Below are 21212 nucleotides of genomic sequence, written 5' to 3' on the forward strand. Positions count from 1 at the left end.
GTACTGTGGACGCACTCTGCCGACTACATGCACTTAGAGCATTTGTGTGAGAACACACACAATCGACTGTATAAAAATGCTTTCTACAAAACTGACTTCTATAAATTCAACCGAATTTCGTAGTGTAGAATGGCCTGAATGGCTTTAACAGCACAATAGACAGAACAAGGAGTAATGGTCTCAAGTTGCAGTGGCAGAGATTTAGGTTGGATATTAGGAAAAACTTGTTCACTAGGAGGGTGGTGAAGCACTGGAATGGGTTACCTAGGGAGGTGGTGGAATCTCCTTCCTTTGAGGTTTTTAAGGTCAGACTGGGATGATTTAGTTGGGGATTGGTCCTGCTTTGAGCAGGGGGTTGGACTAGATGATCTCCTGAGGTCCCTTCCAACCCTGATATTCTATTATTCTAATACATATGCTAACAAACAAAGGCTTCGTTTAAGTTTGTTATCATATGTTTTGTGCTGTTACATTAGTCAGGAGTCCTCAAGAGAGGAGGGGTGCAGGGGAGAGAAGGTGTTTAAACAGTGTTTTGATTCTGTTTCTCCCCATTGGTCTGAATTATCCATGACATCCATCCTGCATCACATCAAGTCCAAATCATTAGAGGACTGCCTCTGCTTGCACTGACCAGAGGATGTTTGGATTCTGATGTCAGCCCAGTTCTGCAGCCTGATGGGGATCAGATGTTGTCCCCAGTGTACCTAGAATTGTTCTTTCCAGCCAAACTAGTCTAACATGCATTTTGTTAACTGGAGCAGCAAAACAAAGAAAACGAATGCCTCATTTTCCAGTTTTGTGGGTGAGAAATTATAAGTGAAGATGATAATGCTGGACACTGACGGCCTTTAACCAGCTGCCTCAGGAATCTGCCAAGAACTTTGCTGAAAATATGTTCCCCATCTTAGCAAGGGAGCTAAGACGTATCACACATCTGCCCACCTATATTTGAATGAAGCTCCTTCTGATCTGACAGCTCAGGCATTGTCAGTTTCATCCAGAGCAATTTACAAACTTGGACCCTAATCCTGTAAACCCTTAATCATTTGATTAATCCCATTGAAGACAACGGGACTATTTGCAGGACTCTGGACCACTCTGGTGGACTGCTAAGAGTTTCAGGAGTCTGTTCTACTTAAAATTTGTCTTTTAATAAGTCCTACATAGGCTGAAATGGCTCCTCACCCACCTCCCCTATTCCACGTAAACAGACGGAATACCACCCAGGCGGGGGGGAGGTGAGTAGTGAAGCATGTTGCTGTCTGGCTACAGAAAGCGGGGGTGTCGGAGGGGATGGGGCGCGCGTGGGGGCCCTGGGCTGGGAGCAGTCTCATTGAGGCCCCCCCGCTGTCCCTCCTATGCCTGCAGTACCGGCACGAAAGGGTTTCTGCCTGCACCGCCGCGCGCAGGCCAGGTGCTGTTACCCCCAGCGCTCGCCCCCGTTTCCGGACGCCCCCCGGCAGCGAACGCCAGCCGCAGGGAGCCAGGTCACCCGGCCCGCGGCCCTGCTGCCCGCGCGGCTGGGGCTGGAAACCGCACGCCGGGGACCCCCCGCCTCCTGCCGCCTCCTGTCCCCCTTGCGGCGCCTCTCGCCCGGGGGCCGGCCCGGCCCGGCCCGGCCCGTGGGGGGCGGCGCCCGCTCTGGGCCCCGCCCGCGGCACAGGCAGGAGCGCGGCCAGCCGGCGCCCCACCGTCCACGTGCGCGCGCGCGCGCTCGCTTTCCCTTTAAGGTCCAGGCCCACCTGCGCGACGTCTTTTTTTGCGCCGACACGAATGACCGCGGCCACCTCCCTTTAAGGCTCGGGGCGGTTGCGCCGGGCCTCCGCTTCATGAATGGAGCCACGTGACCCAAACATCACGTGACGCGTCCGTGAACAGCGGCGGCGGCGGCTCCCGGAATCTCGGTCCCTCCCAGCGCCACCCCGGCCCCGGCCCCCCCGGCGGCACCGTGCGGAGGGTGAGGGAGCGAGGGCGGGGCCCCCGCCTTTCTTGGGGGGGGGGAAGAGCAGGGCCCCCCCGCCTTTCCCGGGGCACTTGGCGGGGGGAGAGAGCGCAGGGGCCCCCCCCCGCCTTCCCCGGGGCACTTGGCGGGGGGGGGGAGAGAGAGCGCAGGGGCCCCCCCCCCCGCCTTCCCCGGGGCACTTGGCGGGGGGGGGGAGAGAGAGCGCAGGGGGCCCCCCCCCCGCCTTCCCCGGGGCACTTGGCGGGGGGGGGGAGAGAGAGCGCAGGGGGCCCCCCCCCGCCTTCCCCGGGGCACTTGGCGGGGGGGGGGAGAGAGAGCGCAGGGGGCCCCCCCCCGCCTTCCCCGGGGCACTTGGCGGGGGGGGGGAGAGAGAGCGCAGGGGGCCCCCCCCGCCTTCCCCGGGGCACTTGGCGGGGGGGGGGGGGAGAGAGAGCGCAGGGGGCCCCCCCCGCCTTCCCCGGGGCACTTGGCGGGGGGGGGGGGGGAGAGAGAGCGCAGGGGGCCCCCCCCCGCCTTCCCCGGGGCACTTGGCGGGGGGGGGGGGAGAGAGAGCGCAGGGGGCCCCCCCCGCCTTCCCCGGGGCACTTGGCGGGGGGGGGGGAGAGAGAGCGCAGGGGGCCCCCCCCCGCCTTCCCCGGGGCACTTGGCGGGGGGGGGGGGAGAGAGAGAGCAGGGGGCCCCCCCCCGCCTTCCCCGGGGCACTTGGCGGGGGGGGGGGGGAGAGAGAGAGCGCAGGGGGCCCCCCCCCGCCTTCCCCGGGGCACTTGGCGGGGGGGGGGGGAGAGAGAGCGCAGGGGGCCCCCCCCCGCCTTCCCCGGGGCACTTGGCGGGGGGGGGGGGGAGAGAGAGCGCAGGGGGCCCCCCCCCGCCTTCCCCGGGGCACTTGGCGGGGGGGGGGGAGAGAGAGCGCAGGGGGCCCCCCCCCGCCTTCCCCGGGGCACTTGGCGGGGGGGGGGGGAGAGAGAGCGCAGGGGGCCCCCCCCGCCTTCCCCGGGGCACTGGGAGAGGACATGTGTTGCGTTCTCCCTGCTGTTTGCCCCTTGCAATGTGCAGACGTGTCTGAGGGTGTTAAAGGCGAGAGCTGTTGATTCATCAGGTGTCTGGGGCTGTGGTGGGAAGTGTCTTAGAGCTGCTGTGGGTCACCCTAGAGAGAGAGTGTTTCCGAGGAGCTGGTGCCTGCACCCCCACTCCCATTATACCCGCATCTTGTGAATGTTGAACAGAGACACTGCTGACTCATCAGCATGAGCTCACTGGGTAGACAGTGCCAAGGGGTAATGGGGCACTGAGAGGGGAGTGAGGTGGGGGCTCATGGACAGGGGGACAATGTGCTGGTACGTCTGTGTCTGCAAACCGACGTTTAGGGTGTGGGAGCTTGACATGCTGACTCATCTGCTGAGAAAGTGAGACGGTAGCGCTGTCATGGAGGGCAGCAGGTCTCCCCCTTGTGAGCCTGGCTGCTGTGGGATGGAGCTGCAGGTGCAGGCAGTGGGACGAATGGTGGAGTTAAAATCCTGACTAGAATTTGTGAGCGCACAGCGCTGGGTGACATCCATATGCTGAGTCTGTGCGTTGACCACTCTGGCTGCTGAGGGACAGGATGTAGGGAGGAAACAGAAAAGGTTTGTTGTGGGAGGTGGATGTATGTGGTGGGGTGGGAACAAGGATTCTGAAAACACTTCCTGTTCAGAACTAGCTTCCTGGGGCTGGTCTCAGTGTGAGACCATCAGACTGTCTGCTCTGTATACTTTTCTGACGCATGTTTGGGCTCTGTGCGATCTGTTTGTTTGCATGCTTGTATTGTACTTGTAACACCCAGTGCACCTCTCCTGCCTCAGCTAGTGTTACAGTTGATTGATCTGCTAGGGTGATAGTCTAGCAGTACAGTCCCCAGCAGGTCCCCAGAGACACACATGGTCTTTGTAACAATAAACACAACCCTTTCAAGGGCTCAGTTGAGGCTGGCATACCTTAAGCATAAGCAGAAAGAGGAGAGCAGTGCTACAGATCTATTCAAAGTGCCCAAAGATCAGCTAAACCCAACTGTTGTGAGACACCAAAGAACCCTGGGTAATAGTGAACACCTGTGTGCAACATTACAACAGTTCACCATCTTCCCTCCCATAGCAAGATTTCTGCTCAACCCAAATGCATTGTCGCAAAGCAGGGTGAACCAAAACAAGTGGGGTCAGGCCTAACTCCACTGGTAGATATGATGAAGACCTTTGCCTTTGAGGGAAACCCAGCTCTGTCAAGGGTGCATATGAATTGAACAATAACAGCAGTATTTATGAATGAACTGCTACTGAATGAGTAACTTTAAGAATGTTTTGTGTTTCTCAAGGATGTCTCACCAAAGGATTTACAGCTCTTTGCACATACTTGCCTACTTCTAGGTTTAAGTACTGTGCCTATAGGAACACAGGAATTGCCAGACTGGCTCAGACCAGTGGTCCATCTAGTTCAATCTTTGACAGCATCCAGAATCAGCTGCTTTAGAGGAAGGTGCAAGAAACCCTGTAATGAACAATTATGGAATAACCAGCCCATGGAGGTAGTTTCTTCTGTCCCTGACTGCCAGTTAGTGTTTGGCTTAGGCCCTGAAGCAGGAGGGTTTATATGCCTTATACATTTCTAGCTTAGCTAGTGTAAGGTCTGCTGTACACTAGGAAATTAGGTTGATATAACTACATCGCTCAGGGATGTGAAAAATCCACCCCCGGAGCAACCCAGTTAAACTCACCTAACCCCTGGTGTAGGCAGTGCTACGTTGCTGGGAGAATTCTCCCATCAGCCTAGCTGCTGCCTCTTGGGGAGGTGGATTAACTTCGCTGACTGGTGAGTATCTCCTGCCCGTTTAGATAGCTTCTTCACTGAAGCACTACAGCTGCAGAGGTGCAGCATTTTAAGCGTAGACAAGCCCTAACTGTAGTTGCTCAATCTTTAAAAACACATTGCCATAGAAACACAGTTGACACAATGTCAGCCATTGTGTTAAGTTTCCCTAGCCCACACACAACTTCTTCTAAAGATCCTACCTATCAAATCAAAATGTATAGTAGTGGTAAGGCATTTATTCATAATGTCAGTTAGTACAAAATGTTAATGAATTAAGCTCCCAGCTGGGAGGCAAGCAGGTCAATATTATCCCCACACTGCAGAAATGGAAACTTAGGCAGGGAGAGACTGATTTCCCCAAAGCCACACAGTAAGTGCAGAGCCAAGAGTAGGATTTGGGTGTCTTGCATCCCAGTCCTGTGTTCAAAACACTAGGTCATGCTCTTCACTATCCGTGTGAATCCCCATGTTTGTTTTTTTTTGAATGCAGTAACCCCTAAAATGTACCAGGCACTTGCCAAGCACAACAGAAGATCTGTTTCCTGACCTGAAGTGTTCCCATTCCGAGAGATCTACAGATGGGTGTAGGGGGAAGGAAGGATCCAGACAAGCGTGTTCTATGGTTTTTTTTGGTTGGTTTGCTTTATTACATGTATGGCCTCTGCATCAAGTTGTTCTACACGCTGGGAATTATTGTAATGTCAGTCTTTGCAGCACATCTGCTCCCTCTTACCTGGGTGATCAGCAGGGGGACACGTTTCTATCTGGTCTCCCAGCTCCTCTGGATGGAGTAGATGTATATGAAGAGCAGCAGGTACAAGTCCCTTTGGATATGAAGATGTACACTGCAGGAGAGGACTCTGCTAGAGCCAATTCACCTGCTGTGTTCCACAGTCCGTTGTTCAGTAACCTCACTGACGGTGATCCCAGGCTCTCTGAGCTGAGGGGTGGTGGTTGCTATTTTGTATGAGGTGACAGGTGAGGGCTGACAGAAGACTTTCTTCGGCCATCTGTGTTGTCAGTCACCCCAGAGGCAGGACTATTTCTTTCATCTTTGGTCTCCCCATGAAGGAAAAAAGTAGAGAAAAGCACAAGCCAAGAAGCTGTATCCCTCCTACCTTAGACCTGAGCGTTTGCTTGTCTCTGTACCCCAGAGACCTGACTTGGGTGTGCGCAGGGCTGCACTGTTCTGTTTTGTCTATACAATGTCACTTGGAATGAAAGCTTCAGAGTTGGGGCAGCTGTTGGACATTGTACCATTGGTGGAGAGGGAGTTTTTGGTCTGCGTTACTGTTAAAATATTTTCTTAGGGAAAAGGGGTTTAGAGGTGCAGAGGCTCATTGCATCCTCTAGAAGGGACTGAGAATTCCACTCTGTGGGCTCTCCTGAGCCCAGCCAGTAACCAGGTTTGAGGGAGAAGTGTGAGGTGAGTTGCTGCTTATTGAAAGACATGCTGCTGGTTGATGCTTAATCTGCCCCCTGCCCAGAGCTGACAAGCTTTGGAAGGGTTCAGAAAGTTTGAGCTGCATGCAGTGGGGAGCAGCAGATGCCACTGGAACCTTTCCCTCCCAGGTTTCAGGGCGGGCTGCGGGTCCTGCTCAACAGTAGAATTATTCTCCCTTCTTGCATCCTGGCATTTCCTGCGTCTGGAAAGCAGGATTCTCAGGTGACAGCTTATTGCATGAAGGTTTGCTGCTCAGAGCTGGGAAGGCCTCTGCTTTACAGCATCTTAGGCCACTTCCCATCTCCTGTGTAAGTGATACACCTTGCCCAGCAGGGCTCTGCATTTAGAAAGGGGTTAATGTGGTGAGGGAAGGAGTATCTGAGAATCGGCTAGTCCCATTCTCTGTCTGAATTCAGCTAAATTGTGCACAGGTATTTTAGCTGCACTGTAAAGATGCTCTGGGCACTAGTTTGACTCGGGGCCCATCTGCTGCAGCGTGTATCTGTGGGTGATCTGAAGAGATGATTTGCAGAGGAGGTACTGTCTCCACTTCAACACGTACAGTCAGCGAGAATATTCAAGTGGTGTCTTTGCTGCTGGTGTAAGCACCATTGTTTGGCCTGCCATCCCCCCTGCAAAACCCCTTACAGTGCAGTTCCTTCCTCTGGCTGCTACATCCCTTGAGGATGGGCCTCCCTTGGTGGAGCGGTCTCCAGGCTGGCTGTGCTGCTGGAAGGAGTGACGTCAGCATGTTTACACTAGTTTGATGGCACAGTTCTGTGAATCGGGAATGTTGAGAATGGGGCCTGTGTTGAATCATGCGTTTTGCTGTCAGCTCTGTTGTGCCTTTTTTCAGCTGAGGAGAGAATTGGCTGTGCTTGTGCTGAGTTCAGGCCTTTTGAATTCTGGTGAAATGTGTTGAGGCTGCATTTTTCCCCTTGGAGCCATTGTACTTGGCACTTTTCAGTGTGATCTTTCTTCATGAAGCCATTGAAAAGCTGAGAAATCAGCAGTCTGGGGAGTTAGACCAAGTTTGTCTCTGCCTTGATGACCGTTCTGAGTGTCCTCTGTGTAGGCTTCTGAATAGCCCTGCCTTTGGCCTTCCTGTCAGGGCTGGAAAGTGACCAGCAAGCCTTTCCCTTGTCCTCCCCTCAGTGATGGAGACTCAGGCACTGATACCTTCTGAGTGATGCTTCTCCACCTTTGATCTCTTCTTGAGAGGGGGTGCTGAATCATCAGATACTTTCAATGGAATCTTACTACAGCTGCGGAGGTGCTGGGAGGCTAGGCTTGGATAGAGAACAAGGCCTGACAAATTGGATTCCTTCTGTTCAACCCTTTTAACCCTTAAGACACAAGGAAGAGTTTAAAGAAAAGGAGTACTAGTGGCACCTTAGAGACTAACCAATTTGAGCATAAGCTTTCGTGAGCCACAGCTCACTTCATCGGATGCATATGTGAGCTGTAGCTCACGAAAGCTTATGCTCAAATTGGTTAGTCTCTAAGGTGCCACTAGCACTCCTTTTCTTTTTGTGAATACAGACTAACACGGCTGCTACTCTGAAAGGAAGAGTTGAGTTGTCATCAGGTTCTCCCACTCCTTTGCTCCTTTCCAACCTGTTGATCTTTCTCCTACCCCCATCCCATCCCATTCCAGCTGTCTGACCACCTGCAGTGGTTTGGAAGCACCCAGCCATTGTCTCTCCACCACTGGTTCTTTTCAGCTCCCACCTGTCCCTGACTCTTCTCAGATCTCTCCTTGTTCCCAGAGTGACTCTCAGATCTGGAAGCAGTTTGCATGGGCTGTATGATTTTAGGAGCTTGAGGAGTGGGGAGGATTATAGCACCTATTCCTGACAGCCCAGTGCATTCAAACACCCAGTTTGCAGGAATTCAATGTTTTAGCAGTAAAGGGGCATGTGTAAATACTGCACAGTGCAGGGGGTGAAGGGTAGGGTGAGGCAGTGTTTTCTGAGCAGCTCCTGTGACATGCTTAATGGAGATCTGGAATTCTCATGCTGAGGGATTTTGCTGAGCAGCTTAGGCCCTAAAATTTGAGTGAATCTGCCTCTGCCCCCTCCCCCATATCAGTACTTTGCTTGGGACTATATTCTGGATACGAAGTGTTCATATAGTCTAAAATATCAGTGCCAAGACTAAATTTGTAGGATCTACAAATGTGAAAGTCGTCGTGTCCTCTTCCCCCCCCCCCCCCCCGTTCTGCAGCTTCTGCCAGTAGGAGCCCTTTTTCCATGAATGAGGAAGTAAACAGACTATTTCAACTCCATTGTAGTGGGGTGGGGGGGAGGATTCAGTGTTTCTCCTGCAAGTGAGAGGGAATGAAATGACCCAATGAAGAGGGGAGAATACATTTTACAAAGCAGTTGCTGGTGTCCCGTGAAACTGTTCTGCTCATGGGCTGTGCGAGCCTGCTCTTTGTGCAGCAGCTTCCTATGGAGGCTGGATGGCAGAAATGACCTTTCATAGCAGCATTGTCTGAGCATAGTTAGCATCTCGTGAGAGGCTAAGGCTATGTCCTCTAGGCATAAATTACTTACCTCCCAGTAGCCTCTGGCACTTTAGAAGCATTTGAATCCTGCCTGTTTGTTGGGAATCTTGGAAAATGCTGAAGCCTTTCTTCTCCGGTGGATGGTGGTAGATGCATTGCATGATGCCTGAGCACCATAACTTGGCATTTACTGACTTTTGTGTCTGATTCTCAGCATTGTGTCAATGTTTCTTGCATGTAATGAACAAGATACAAGCTGCAAATATGGTTAGTTTTATTGTGGCAGCATTAACTGTGCTTGCGACTGGATAGCACACAAATATAGAAGCGTTCTCAGTCTGGATTTGGATGGGAGTGCTCATCCCAGTCTTGGCAGTGGCAGCTCTCTAGGGTGGCTCATGTTCCCTTCTTGTTTGGGGCACAGCTGTGGTTATGTCAAGTGGGATTTCAGGAGGCTTCCCAGTAGCAAACCCTAGACAGGGCGGTGGTTTATTACTGTCTTTCTAGAACTGCAGACTTGGAGGAGGAAGGACCTAGGAGCATGAGTCTCCATTACAGCTGTCAGTGTATGTGTGTCTGAATCCCAGATGGCTGCTGTGTGAAGGGAAGAGCTCAAATCTTCCCACTGGTGATAGCAAAGGGATCCACTCTCTTCTTTCTGTGGCCTCTTCATCTTTAATTTATCACCCCTGGTCTTTGAACTCACTTCCCTGAATCAGGAGGGGAAAGTGGTGTCAGGGATAGTCAATTCTTTTTTGTCAAGGTCCAAACTTCTTGGTCAAGGTCCAGACTCCATAGAAAATAATAATAATAAAAAAAACCCAACAAAACCCAACCCTGATGATGACGATAAAATTTCAGAGTCTATTCAAAAGCATCTAGCGGTTCGGATTTGGCCCACAGTCTGCCTATTGACTACCCCTGGGAGTGGGCCTTCAGCCTGGCATTTTAACAGGAGGAGGAGCTTGTCAGGTGGAAAGTGCCCAGCCCCTGCATAGGGGTTGAGGAAATGCTTAGGCACCAAGTGGGGCTTGTGGGGTGGTTGGCAGGGCAAATACTTTTCCAGTGCTGCAGGTTCCCCCTACCCTCTCACACTTTTGAGTGTGCCACAGAGCGTTGCTAAGTAGACCTGCACCCCTGGACTGTGGGGTGAGAGGGACAGTGCAGGTCGGGGGTGGGAGCTGGGAGTGGTGACTGTCTACTTCCTGGGGCAGCCCAGCAGGGGATTCTAGCAGAGCCAGTGGCTTTCCCCCTGCGCAGCTGCTTCTGGAATCACCATTCCTTGGACTTCACTGGTTTGGGTCCTCTGGACTCTCTGGCCCTCAGTGAGAATTTTGACCCCAGCCTGAAAGGGTCACAGGTAAGGGAGGCTGTTTTCAGGCCCCCTATGGAGGGAGGACACTTAAATGACTCCACCTGGTTGGTTGTGCTTGGGGGTTCTGAGGAAGGGGGTGTCTGAGAGAGGCTCAGAGGTTGCCAATGTGCTGAGTCAGCATGACAGGCTTGGAACAACCATGCTCTGGACCCAGCCTGCTGCCTGCCAGGCTATTTTTAAATATGTGGCTTCCTTGTACTCTGACTCCTCCCAGTGTTTCTAATCTCCCCCCCACCCCCTTTCCCTCTCCAGCCACTGCCAGCACTTGGCTTAAGTCTTCACAGGCGCTCGGGTGAGGAAGGAGAGAGATGAGCAGCAGCAGCAGCTTCTGCTGAGGGGCAGGATCAGTTGCTTGTGAGTCGGTCTGGTTCAGACTGGGAGACAGGTGCTTGCTAAGCATAGCATGTGGGAGAGACTGGCACTGGCAGCAGGCTTGGCCCCAGCCTCCCCTGTTGGAGCCCCTGGGTGCTGTGCAGGGTTAGGTTGCCCCTGGGGAGTTGATCCCATGGGCCAACCTCTGATCTTCCCCTCCTTTGTTTCAGATCCTGACTGACAAGGCTCTCGTGTTATGACGACCCCCAACAAAGGAAACAAAGCCTTAAAGGTAAAGGGGGGGGGCCTGGGAGCATGGGTGACCAGCAGCTGGCGCTCTGTGGGGGATCGCAATAATGCATGTGTTCCTCTTCCCACAGGTGAAGCGGGAGCCGGGCGAGAATGGGACCAGCTTGACAGATGAGGAGCTGGTGACCATGTCTGTGCGTGAGCTGAACCAGCATCTACGGGGCCTGTCCAAGGAGGAGATCATCCAGCTGAAGCAGCGTCGGCGCACGCTGAAGAACCGAGGCTACGCGGCTAGCTGTCGTGTCAAGCGTGTCACCCAGAAGGAGGAACTGGAGAAGCAGAAGGCAGAGCTGCAGCAAGAGGTGGAGAAGCTGGCCTCTGAGAATGCTAGCATGAAAATGGAACTCGATGCCCTCCGCTCCAAGTATGAGGCGCTCCAGAACTTCGCCAGAACCGTGGCCCGGAGCCCTGTGGCCCCTGCACGGGGCCCTATCACCTCCAGCATGGGGCCCCTCGTCCCTGGCAAAGTTGCCACCACCAGTGTCATCACAATAGTGAAATCCAAAACGGACGCCCGGTCTTAGTAAAGCAATGCTGCCTGGGCTTCTCTGTGCAGGGCAGTTAGGCGCAAAGCTAACCTGGAATCCCCAAAGCACAAACCCCTTTCCTGTTGGGTCAGGACTCCCTCCTCTCTGCTCGGGACTGGCCTGCTGATCACTCCAGTTTTGTGTTTTGTTTTGTTCAGATTGATATGTCCAATGGTGACACCCCCCCATCCTGTGCAAACAGAGCCTCCCACCTTTGGGTCTACAGCCCTCTGGGGCATCCTTGGGATAGAGACTGTGAAAGACCTTGGTGTTCTAGCCAAAGAAATTCTGCACAGCATGGAGGAAGGTGTGTGCTTGAGGCCCACGACACTTCTCAGTGGGTAGGGGATGGGAGGGCAGAGGAGGCTCTGTGGCAGGGAGTTGGGATTTCTGGTTTCAGACACTTCCGAAGGATTTATTCCATTATACTTCCAAGTGGCATATCTCGGTGTCTGTTTGCCAGGTGCCCAAATCTGCTGCTTCTGTCTCGCTTGGTATCGGTGATTGCCGTGGGGGGTAGTTTGTGTAACTGAGTTTAACTTTTAGACATGCCGCCTGTGTCCCAAAGGCAGGTTTCCTTGTGACTTTCACTGCACCAGCCACACACATGCGGTAATGGAAGAGAGGAAATTGCAGTTCCCTGGTGTGTCTGCTCTGGAGATGGAGGGTGGGAGATGATGGGGACATTGTGGGGGGCCAGCAATAGGGGGAGGAGGAGATACCATAGTGACTGAAGGCCAGTTTTGTGCCTAACATGTTGCACTGAACAAGACCAAAATCACTAGTTTTTTCCCATCTATTGAGGGTATCAAGTGTGTCTAGTGTGATGGTTTACACAACCAGTTTGTGGTTAAATAGTCCTTTTATTTAAAGAGAGAAACATTCATTTTAAGAGTTATTAAATTATCTAAGTTTAAAATCAGACGGAAGAGAGCATATTTATAGTCGGCTTTTTTACCTGAGCAGGCCGGAATATTTGACCATATAAATGGAGAAATATTCTCAGTTTCTGCTAGCTGAAAAGTAAATAAAGAAAAATAATTTTAAAGTTTCTCATGAACCTCCTGCAAACTCTCTGTGGCTCTGAGGTTAGTTTTTATAAAGAGTTATCAGACTTTATTTATAAAATTTAGAAAAAGACAAAAAAGAGGCAAGTCCTGTTTGATATCTTTTTTGCAATTGTACCAAAAGTGACTTATTCTTGAACTCGCTGGCTTCCTTCGTGTTCCCACTGTGTTGCGCTGTCCGTGCTCTCTGAGCTCTTGTGTGGCGCTGTGATGTGATGGTGCCAATAGCTGCCTTTGCTGTCTGGATGTCCTGTCTTCATGCTGCCTTTGCTTTCCCCGGGATTGACATGGGGCACTGTCCTAGGCCTGCAGTAGGTCCTTGGCACAGAGGTAAGGTTGCTCCCCAACCAGTTGGGCCAAGATCCATCCGGACCTTTCTAAACGGAAGTCAGAACAACTTGATTGGTGTGAACAGATGGTGCCATCTCTCCAGGAGTCTCTCCTTCTGCACTGTCCTTTTGTATAGCTGAACAGCCTGTTTCCCTAGCTGGCAGCCGCCATCCTCAGAGGTACAGCTGCTGCTGGGGGCTGTTGCTAACCAGGTTGTTCTTGGTAGCTCTGTTACTTGAACATGGCAGACTGTTGTAAGACTGTTTTCCCCCTACTCTTCAAGCAGGAAAGATGGCAGGGAAAGTGAAGCAATGGAGACTGATCCAAGAGGTCATGTTTAGGAGGAGACTAATGAGAAATAGCTCTGGGCTTTGGTTTCCTTTTAGATCCTGCGGTAAGAACTTTTAAGTGCTCATTAGATGCTGGCCATGAGCCTCATTGTACATTTGAGCAGGGCAGGAAGTTGCATCAGTCCTGGTGATGGACTCCCTTGCTCTTGAAAGAAAAGGAGGACTAACTAGTCTCTAAGGTGCCACAAGTCCTCCTTTTCTTTTTGCGGATACAGACTAACACGGCTGCTACTCTTGCTTGCTGTTGAGTGTCTGCATAGTACTGAAAGGGAAGCCAGGACATAGTTGCTTTCTTTCCTCTCCATCCAACCTCCCCAGCTTCCTGGTGCAGCTTCTTCTAGGTGTGATGTGTATGCAAGGCTATGCGATGGAGCTAAGATGCTATCTGAGGTCTCGATCCCTTGCCACAAACTGTTCCCCTGGCAGCTTCAGCTGATTGCTGTTACCCCGAGGTGGCAGGACAGTGGGAGGAGACCAGCCTGACAGGGACACTGAGCTCCATGTGGTGATCTCTGGGTTGCTGGATTCAGGCTGAGCGTAGGGGACAGAGTATGCTGGTGCTGGGCTAGCCAGCTTAGGAGCCTGTTCATATTGCTGACCACCTCTGGCTGGGCACAGATTTCATGCCCACCCCACTCATGGGCAGAGATTTTTGCTTTTTACTTAAAGCAGGTAGGCCTGCCAAAAGCCAAGCATTCAGTAAGAAGAGGGAGGGCCAAGGACAGGTTGGAGTCTGAGCGCTCAGGGCAGAGCAATAGTCCACTATGGAGGATCTTCCATGAAGTCCCACCCTTACTCCAGAGCTTGAGGGGTTTTTCTGCTTTGCTTTGATCTGGGATCCAGAAGGAAGCCGTTGGGGTCGAACTTCCCAGTGAGTTGCATTGGACAGAGGAGAGGATTGGGATGTCTCCCACCTTCCCCATGTTCCCCCTGCCAAGCCATGGGGCTTTCTATAGTCTCCATTATGAAAAATAGGTGTCTTCAATCTCTGGTCTCAGTCCCCAGGAACCTGCTGAGACTGTAACTCTTGAGAAGGGCTAGTGACCGTGGAGTGTGCAGTGCAGCTCCTTGGGATTTAACTCCCCAGTTTTCTGGGTGTTGTTCAACTGCAGAACCCTGAAATGAGCCCGGAATACCAAGTCCTAACTCCCCTGAGAACCAGCTTGAAATTGGGTACCCCACATGAAGCTGAGTGCAGAAGGCAGTTCTGAGCCAGCCTGGCATGTCTGTCCTGCCTGGAATGCAGGGGACACTGTTGCCAGGGGTATATAGTGAGCTGGGTGCTGTGCTCTAGCTCCGAGAGCGTTTGGTTTGAGGAAGCCCCATCAGTTTTTGTGCAACAGAAGGAGCAGGTGGTCAGAGAGAACCCCATTAGTGGCTGCCAATCCCTTTCCGTCCTACTCCAACCCTCATCTAACAGCCTGGAACTTCCCTCCCTGACTGACAACATCTCATCCATCATCCGTCTTCAGAGGAGTCCTGGTAAATGTGTTTACTGGGAGAGGATGCTGTAGGGCTGGGTGCCTTGAGGGCTGGAGGATGGAGAGAGCAGGCGGCAGACACTGACTCAGACAGAATCTTTTCCTCTTGACATTCTTTTATTGTGCTTGTTAGTCTGTTATCCCAAACAGCTCTCTGATTGGCTGGGCATATTCAGTGACATCACATCTCTACATAGAGGATTTAGGCGCAAAGGCAGCGAAGCTGTGGTTGTGTGATGTGGAGTAATGAACTCGGTGCTGGGAGCCGGGACTTCTGGGTTCCCCTCTTGGCTCAGCCACTGGCTCCGTGTGTGACCTTATGCAAGTTGCTTCCCTTCTCTGTGCTTGGTGCTCTGCCCCGTGTCAGTGACCGGCGTGTTGGAGGGGCTCTGGACAGCTCCCTGTGGGCTGTGCTGTGCCCCATGTCAGTGACCGGCGTGTTGAAGGGGCTCTGGGCCGCTCACTGCGGGCTGTGCTGTGCCCCGCATCAGTGGTTTTGGTTCTTTGGTTTTAGTGAAGTATCAGATCTGAATACCTTCTTGCCCCTGTGTTCAGGGAATCCCCTGTTTATACTGAAGGGGGCACTCCCCCACCCACCCCAGCACCAGTCAGCTTCTTGTGTTTATGGATTGTCCCAGTGTGAGTCAGGCCCCCCAACCCTTCACTTGATTTCTCTCTCTCTCTCATATATAAGTGTTTCAGAGTGTGACAGTTCTTGTTTTCAAGGTGCTTGTTCATTTGGTTTCCTGCTGTGAAGGGTGTTGTGTTTTCTTTCTCTGGTATCTTTTTGACGCAGCGGGTGGGGTTTTTGCTCCTGGCCTGGCTGCAAAGCAAACCCGTGAAGTGTATCCACCCTCGCACGGCTGGGTGTAGGCGTGGCTGTCCCACCCAGGGTGTGCACAGGGACTTGTGTATGTTGTGGTGAATTGTGTAAAGTGATCTCTTGGCTTAGGCAACATGATGGATATTTCTCTTTAGGGAGAGGAAGAGGCAGACTGCAGTGTGCAGGCAAGAGCTAGGACTGCTCTGTGAGGGTTCATGCAGGTGGGGAGGGGCATGTAGAGCACTCTTCCCTTGGGTTGGCTGGTGTGTGTGCGCGAGATCCTGGATGGTTACCACCATCCCTTTGTCTCTGGTATGAAATACATGGGGGGGAGGATTTGTGAAGAGCTGGGGGTGGCATATTTTTTCCAACCTTTTGTGAGCAGAGCCCCTCTTGCCCTCCCCCCACCACACCCCCAGTGGTCAGAGGGTAATGGCTAGCTGGGGGCTGTGTCCTGTCCCTTCACAAGCCCACAGGGAGGACATCGCTGGGAGGGGACTGGTCCTTTTGCTTACAGACGCCTTCCTGAATGAAGCTCCGTGCTTCAAGCTGTGGTTTTTCTGGCAGGAACAAACACTAACGCTCTCACCTCAGAGGAAGGTTCCCTTCCTGCCAGGGTACGCTGCTGCCTCCCACAATAGTAAAGGGAAGGGTGGGGACCTGTGGGTACACTGTGACTCCCCTCCCCACTCAGATATGAGGAGGTCGTGCTGGGCCCCTTTCAGCTGCAGGGCTGGCAGGTGTTAAGGGGCAGCCTGGCTGGGGCAGCATTCTCTTCTTAGTCGGTGGCGTTGCTCCCTGTGGGAGTAAGGAGCAGTCAGGTTGGCTGCCTGGGGTGCATGAGTGAGCTTTGGATGCTTGTGTGTGATACCTCTGGCTACAGCCTGTGTGAATGATTCTGCAGCCCCAGTTCCTTCCTGAGGCAGCCACGTGAACCACTCCCCAGTGGAGGGCAGTATTGTGCTGCCATGAATTCAGAGTACAATGGTGGGGCAGCGGGAGTGGGGTCCCTGCCCTATTCCAAGGGGAGAAGGAACTACCAAACTGCTGAGCCCTGCCTGAAGTGTGACCTCACTGCAGTCTGCCGGAGTTTATTACACCCTTGGCCAAACTGGAATGTTGTTGGAGAAATCACATCCTGAGCACGAAGTGACAGGAAAAGGGCGCCTTGGCCGCTGCCCAGGCTATGGTGCCCTGCAGTGTCAATATTGGCTTGTGTCAAACATGAGGACCGGGCCTGCAAGGCTCAGTTCTGAATCATGTATTTGCTTCTTTTCAGTTTTAAAAGGACTCTAAAACGGTTAAAAAAAAAAAAAAAAAAAAAATATTTTATTAAACAGAATCTAATTTGTAAATATAAAAAATGACTAGAAATGGGGGCGAGATCTCTGACAGGGGTGTAATAAAATGTTCAGTGCAAGGCTTTTCTATAACCAAGCCAAGCCCAGCTAATCATCAGTATTTATTACTAAATTATTGTCCTTTTTCAACCTGTAGATCGGTATCTGTTGATAACTGTCGGGGATTTGCTGTTGCGGCCCCGTTGGAGGTGGTGTTAATTTATTTCTGTATATAGTGTATGTTTGTTGATATGAGGCTTTCTTTATTTTGTATATGACCAATAAACTTCTTTTAAAGAGACCCGTTCCAGAGCACCTTCCTTGGGGATTTGGCGGGCTGCCTTGCGGTAAAGTTTGTTTCGGGCTCTTCTGCTGCTCCATTGTGGGGGCTCTTCTGAACTGAGAAACTCTTGTTTTGCAGACACTGATTTTTGTCCCAGGCCTGGCTTATGCAGCGCTTTTTTACCAGTTTCACTGTTTGGTTAGATGGTGACTTCTTTACAGGAGATGAAATTGTACAGTCCCTTCCTGGGGATGCCATTCTTGGTATAAGGTCCCTTATCTGAGCCTGGGAACTTAAATTCATAGTTCTGCTGAACACTAAAAAACATGGACTTAACAGAGACACTGGTTTGATGACTCGCTATATCAATTTGTAACACACCCTACTGCCTGATAACCCTTAGTTGTCCACTTAAAATTAAGAGGTCTCCTACAGCATGTGTGAAGTACTTGTGCTTAATTTCTCCCATATTGTATTTAGCTTGGACACTCTGTTAACCTTCTCCAGACCTGAAGAAGAGCTCTGTGAACTTGACAGCTTGTCCTTTCCACCAACATCACACACAATCATCAACCAGTAAGGGCTTGGCTACACTTGCGAGTTACAGCGCAATAAAGGAGCCCCGGGCGCACTAGCTCACTACCCGTCCACACTGGCAAGGCATGTAGAGCGCTCTGCCTCCGTGGCTACAGCGCTCCTGGTGATCCACCTCGGGGAATGGAATAATATTTGCTTTGCCCCCGCTGGAGCACCACAGCGCCAGTGTGAATGAGGGGTTGCATTACTGTGCTCTGATTGACCTCTGGAAACGTCCCATAATCCCCTTAAGTCAAGTGGCCACTCTTGTCATTGTTTTGAACTTGCTGTAGGAATGCTGATAGCCCTTTCAAAGCTCCTTTTCAGACAGCTGGTTGTTTATCTGCTCCGGGACAAAGGAACCATTACTGAGGAATGCTGCTTGCTTTGAGTGAGGGGAGGCTCCTGCTGTCTGAACTTACAAGACAGCATGCTGACACGCTCTCAGCCCCCCAAAAACCCCTTCTCTCTCCCTCCACATACACACAACACACTCCCTGTCACACTCCACCCCACCCCCCGCATTTGAAAAGCACGTTGCAGCCACTTGCATGCTGGGATAGCTATCACAATGCACTGCTCTTTGTGGTGTTGCAAGAGCTGCTAATGTGGGCACACAAGTGCGCTTCCAGCTGCAGCGTTTTCCCTGCTGCAGTCTCTGAAGGCCGGTTTAACTCCCAGCACTCTACAACTGCAAGTGTAGCCATGCCCTAAGATGTTACCTTACAGACCTCATCTCTCCCTTATAGAGGTATTGTTTGTTTCTGCCCACTTATGGGAATAAGCTATGCTGGTATAACTGTGTCCACACTAGAGGGTTGTACAGCTTTAACTGAGTTTCAAACCAGTATAGTTAAAGCAATACAGAAGCTGCATGTAGACACAATCCCAATTTGTTGAACAGATGACACAATAGATTCCAGGTGTGACCCCTGTCATTCTGGGTCTCAGGAGAAAGGTACAGTACTTTGGACTAGAGTGCAAGGGGCACTCACACCTTACTTCATGGACACTGTTAGGTGATGGAATAGCTTCTTTATGGAGGAGATGCTGCCCCAGACTAGAACTGAAGTTTGGGGTAGGAGGGAGAACCCAGCTATGTCTTTCCCCAGGTGGAGACATTCTTTCACAAGCACTGAGTAGAGGGATCCATTGACCTGATGCTGAGAAATGGCCCCATGGAAAATCTCATAAACCAGTCTTGGCTGATATCCCCTCCCTCAGCAGGAGGAAGAGGAGAGAATATAGTTAGAGGTTGGGAGTGAGGCAGCAAAGGGAGAGAAAAACCTAGAGCACAGGCTCCAAGGTGCAAAGAATCGGCGCCCAGAGGTTCACAGTATCCCCTTGCACACTTCTCATTTTGAACACTGGAGTGTCCCAGGGATGTGATACCTGTGGGGGTTGGGATGGTAGTAGACACACATTAGTGTGGCTAGGGCAAGCTGGCCAAAGACACCAGGGAAAACTCTACCCAACTTAGAAAGAGCCCATGGAGTCATAAGCCTCTCCACAGAGAAGGTAGGCTTCGGCTCTAAGGCCTCTTCTAAGCTGCAACTACACCATGATGTGCCTGCAACTCATTGTGTTGCCTTTGGCAGGGTAAGAACATAAGGAGAGTGTAAGAATGGCCATACTGGATCAGACCAATGGTCCCTAGCCAAGTAACTTCACTTCTGACAGTGGTTTGTACCAGATGCTTCAGAGAGAATGAACAGAAGAGGGCAATTTATCACGTGATCCATCCACTATAGTACAGTCCCAGCTTCTGGCAGTTGGAGCGTGCGGTTGGATCCCTGCCCATCCTGGCTAATAGTCATTGATGGACCTATTCTCCGTGAACTTATCTAATTCTTTTTTGAACCCTGTTATACTTTTGGCCTTCACAACATCCCCTGGTAACGAGTTCCACAGGTTGATCTGCTGTCTATTAATGTCATTGGGTGACCCTGGTTCTTGTGTTATATGAAGGGGTAAATAACACTCTTTCTCCACACTATTCATGAACTGTGTGTGTGTATGTGTGTGTATATATATATATATATATATATATATATATATATATATACACACAGAGAGAGAGAGAGACTGCTATCATATTCCAACTGTAGTCATCTCTTTTCCAAGCTGAACAGTACCAGGTTTTTAATCTCTCCTCACATGGAAACCATTCCATACCTCTAACTTTTTTTTGCTATTCTCTCTACTTTTTCCAATTCTAATGTATTTTTTTTTTTGAGGTGGGGTGACCAGAACTGCATGCAGTATTCAGGTGTGGGTGTACCATGTATTTATAGAGTGGCATTATGATATTTTCTGTTTCATCTATCCTCTTCCTTATGGTTCCTAACATTCTGTTGGCTTTTCTTTGATTGCCACAACATATTGAGCAGATGTTTTCAGAGAACTATCTACTATGATTCCAAGATCTTTCTAATTTAGACTCCATTTTGAATGTATAATTGATTGTTTTCCAATTTGCATTACTTTGCATTTATCAACAATTAATTTAATCTGCCATTTTGTTGCCCAATCACCCAGTGTAGTGAGACCACTTTTGTAACTCTTCAGATGGCTTTGGACTTATCTATCCTGTGGAATTTTGTATCCTCTGCAAACTTTGCCACCTCACTGTTTACCCCTTTTTCCATATTTATGATTACGGTGAACAGAACTGGTGGCAGTGCAGATTTTGGGGGGACAACTACCTCTCTCCACTATGAAAACTGACTATTCCTACCCTTTGTTTCCTATCTTCTATCCAGTTACTGATCCCTGAGAGGACCTTCCCTCTTATCCCACGACTGCCTACTTTGCTTAAGAGCCTTTGGTGAGGGACCTTGTCAAGGGTTTCTGAAAGTCAAAATACACTATATCCACTGGATCACCCTTATTCATAGGTTTGTTGACCCCCTGAAAGAATTCTGATAGATTGCTGAGGCAGGATTTCCCTTTACAAAAGCTATATTGTCTCTTCCCAATTGTATCATATTCCTCTGTGTCTGATCATTCTGCTCTTTACTATAGTTTCAGCCAATCTAACTGGTACTGACATTAGGTTTACCAGCCTGTAATTGCCAGGATCGCTTCTGAAGGCTTTTTAAAAAATTGGTATTCCTTTAGCTATCCTCCAGTTATCTGGTTTAAGCAATAGGTTACATACCAAAGTAGTTCTGCAATTTTGTATTTGAGTTCCTTCAGAACTCTTGGGTGATACCATCTGGTCCTGGTGATTTATTACTGTTCAGTGTGTTCCAAACCTCTGTTGTTGATGCCTCAATCTGGGACAAAAAGAAAAGGAGGACTTGTGGCACCTTAGAGACTAACCAATTTATCTGAGCATAAGCTTTCGGGAGCTACAGCTCACTTCATCGGATGCATACTGTGGAAAGTGTAGATCTTCTTTTTATACACACAAAGCATGAAAAAATACCTCCCCGCGCCCCACTCTCCTGCTGGTAATAGCTTATCTAAAGTGACCACTCTCCTTACAATGTGTATGATAATCAAGGTGGGCCATTTCCAGCACAAATCCAGGGTTTAACAAGAATGTCTGGGGGGGGAGGGGAGGAAAAAACAAGGGGAAATAGGTTACCTTGTATAATGACTTAGGCTTGAATAGAGACTGGGAGTGGCTAAGTTAATTGTATCCAATTTGCAAATGAATTCCAATTCAACAGTTTCTCAC

At 50.8% G+C, this 21212-nt stretch overlaps 1 protein-coding gene across 2 annotated transcripts; it reads left to right on the forward strand.

Annotated features, from left to right (window-relative positions):
* Positions 1 to 1837: 1837 nt before the first annotated feature.
* MAFG (MAF bZIP transcription factor G) lies at positions 1838 to 16942 on the forward strand. 2 transcript variants are annotated; one of them, XM_074970963.1, is made up of 3 exons: positions 1838 to 1957; positions 10672 to 10733; positions 10822 to 16942. In XM_074970963.1, the coding sequence occupies exons 2-3, from the start codon at positions 10698 to 10700 to the stop codon at positions 11272 to 11274; spliced, it is 489 nt and encodes a 162-aa protein (XP_074827064.1). In that variant the 5' UTR covers positions 1838 to 1957; positions 10672 to 10697; the 3' UTR covers positions 11275 to 16942. The 2 variants fall into 2 exon arrangements, with proteins under 2 accessions (XP_074827064.1, XP_074827065.1); XM_074970964.1 differs by lacking the exon at positions 1838 to 1957 and adding an exon at positions 10421 to 10483.
* Positions 16943 to 21212: the final 4270 nt, after the last annotated feature.

Source organism: Natator depressus, chromosome 14 (genome assembly GCF_965152275.1).
Source record: "Natator depressus isolate rNatDep1 chromosome 14, rNatDep2.hap1, whole genome shotgun sequence".
NCBI lineage: Eukaryota > Metazoa > Chordata > Testudines > Cheloniidae > Natator > Natator depressus.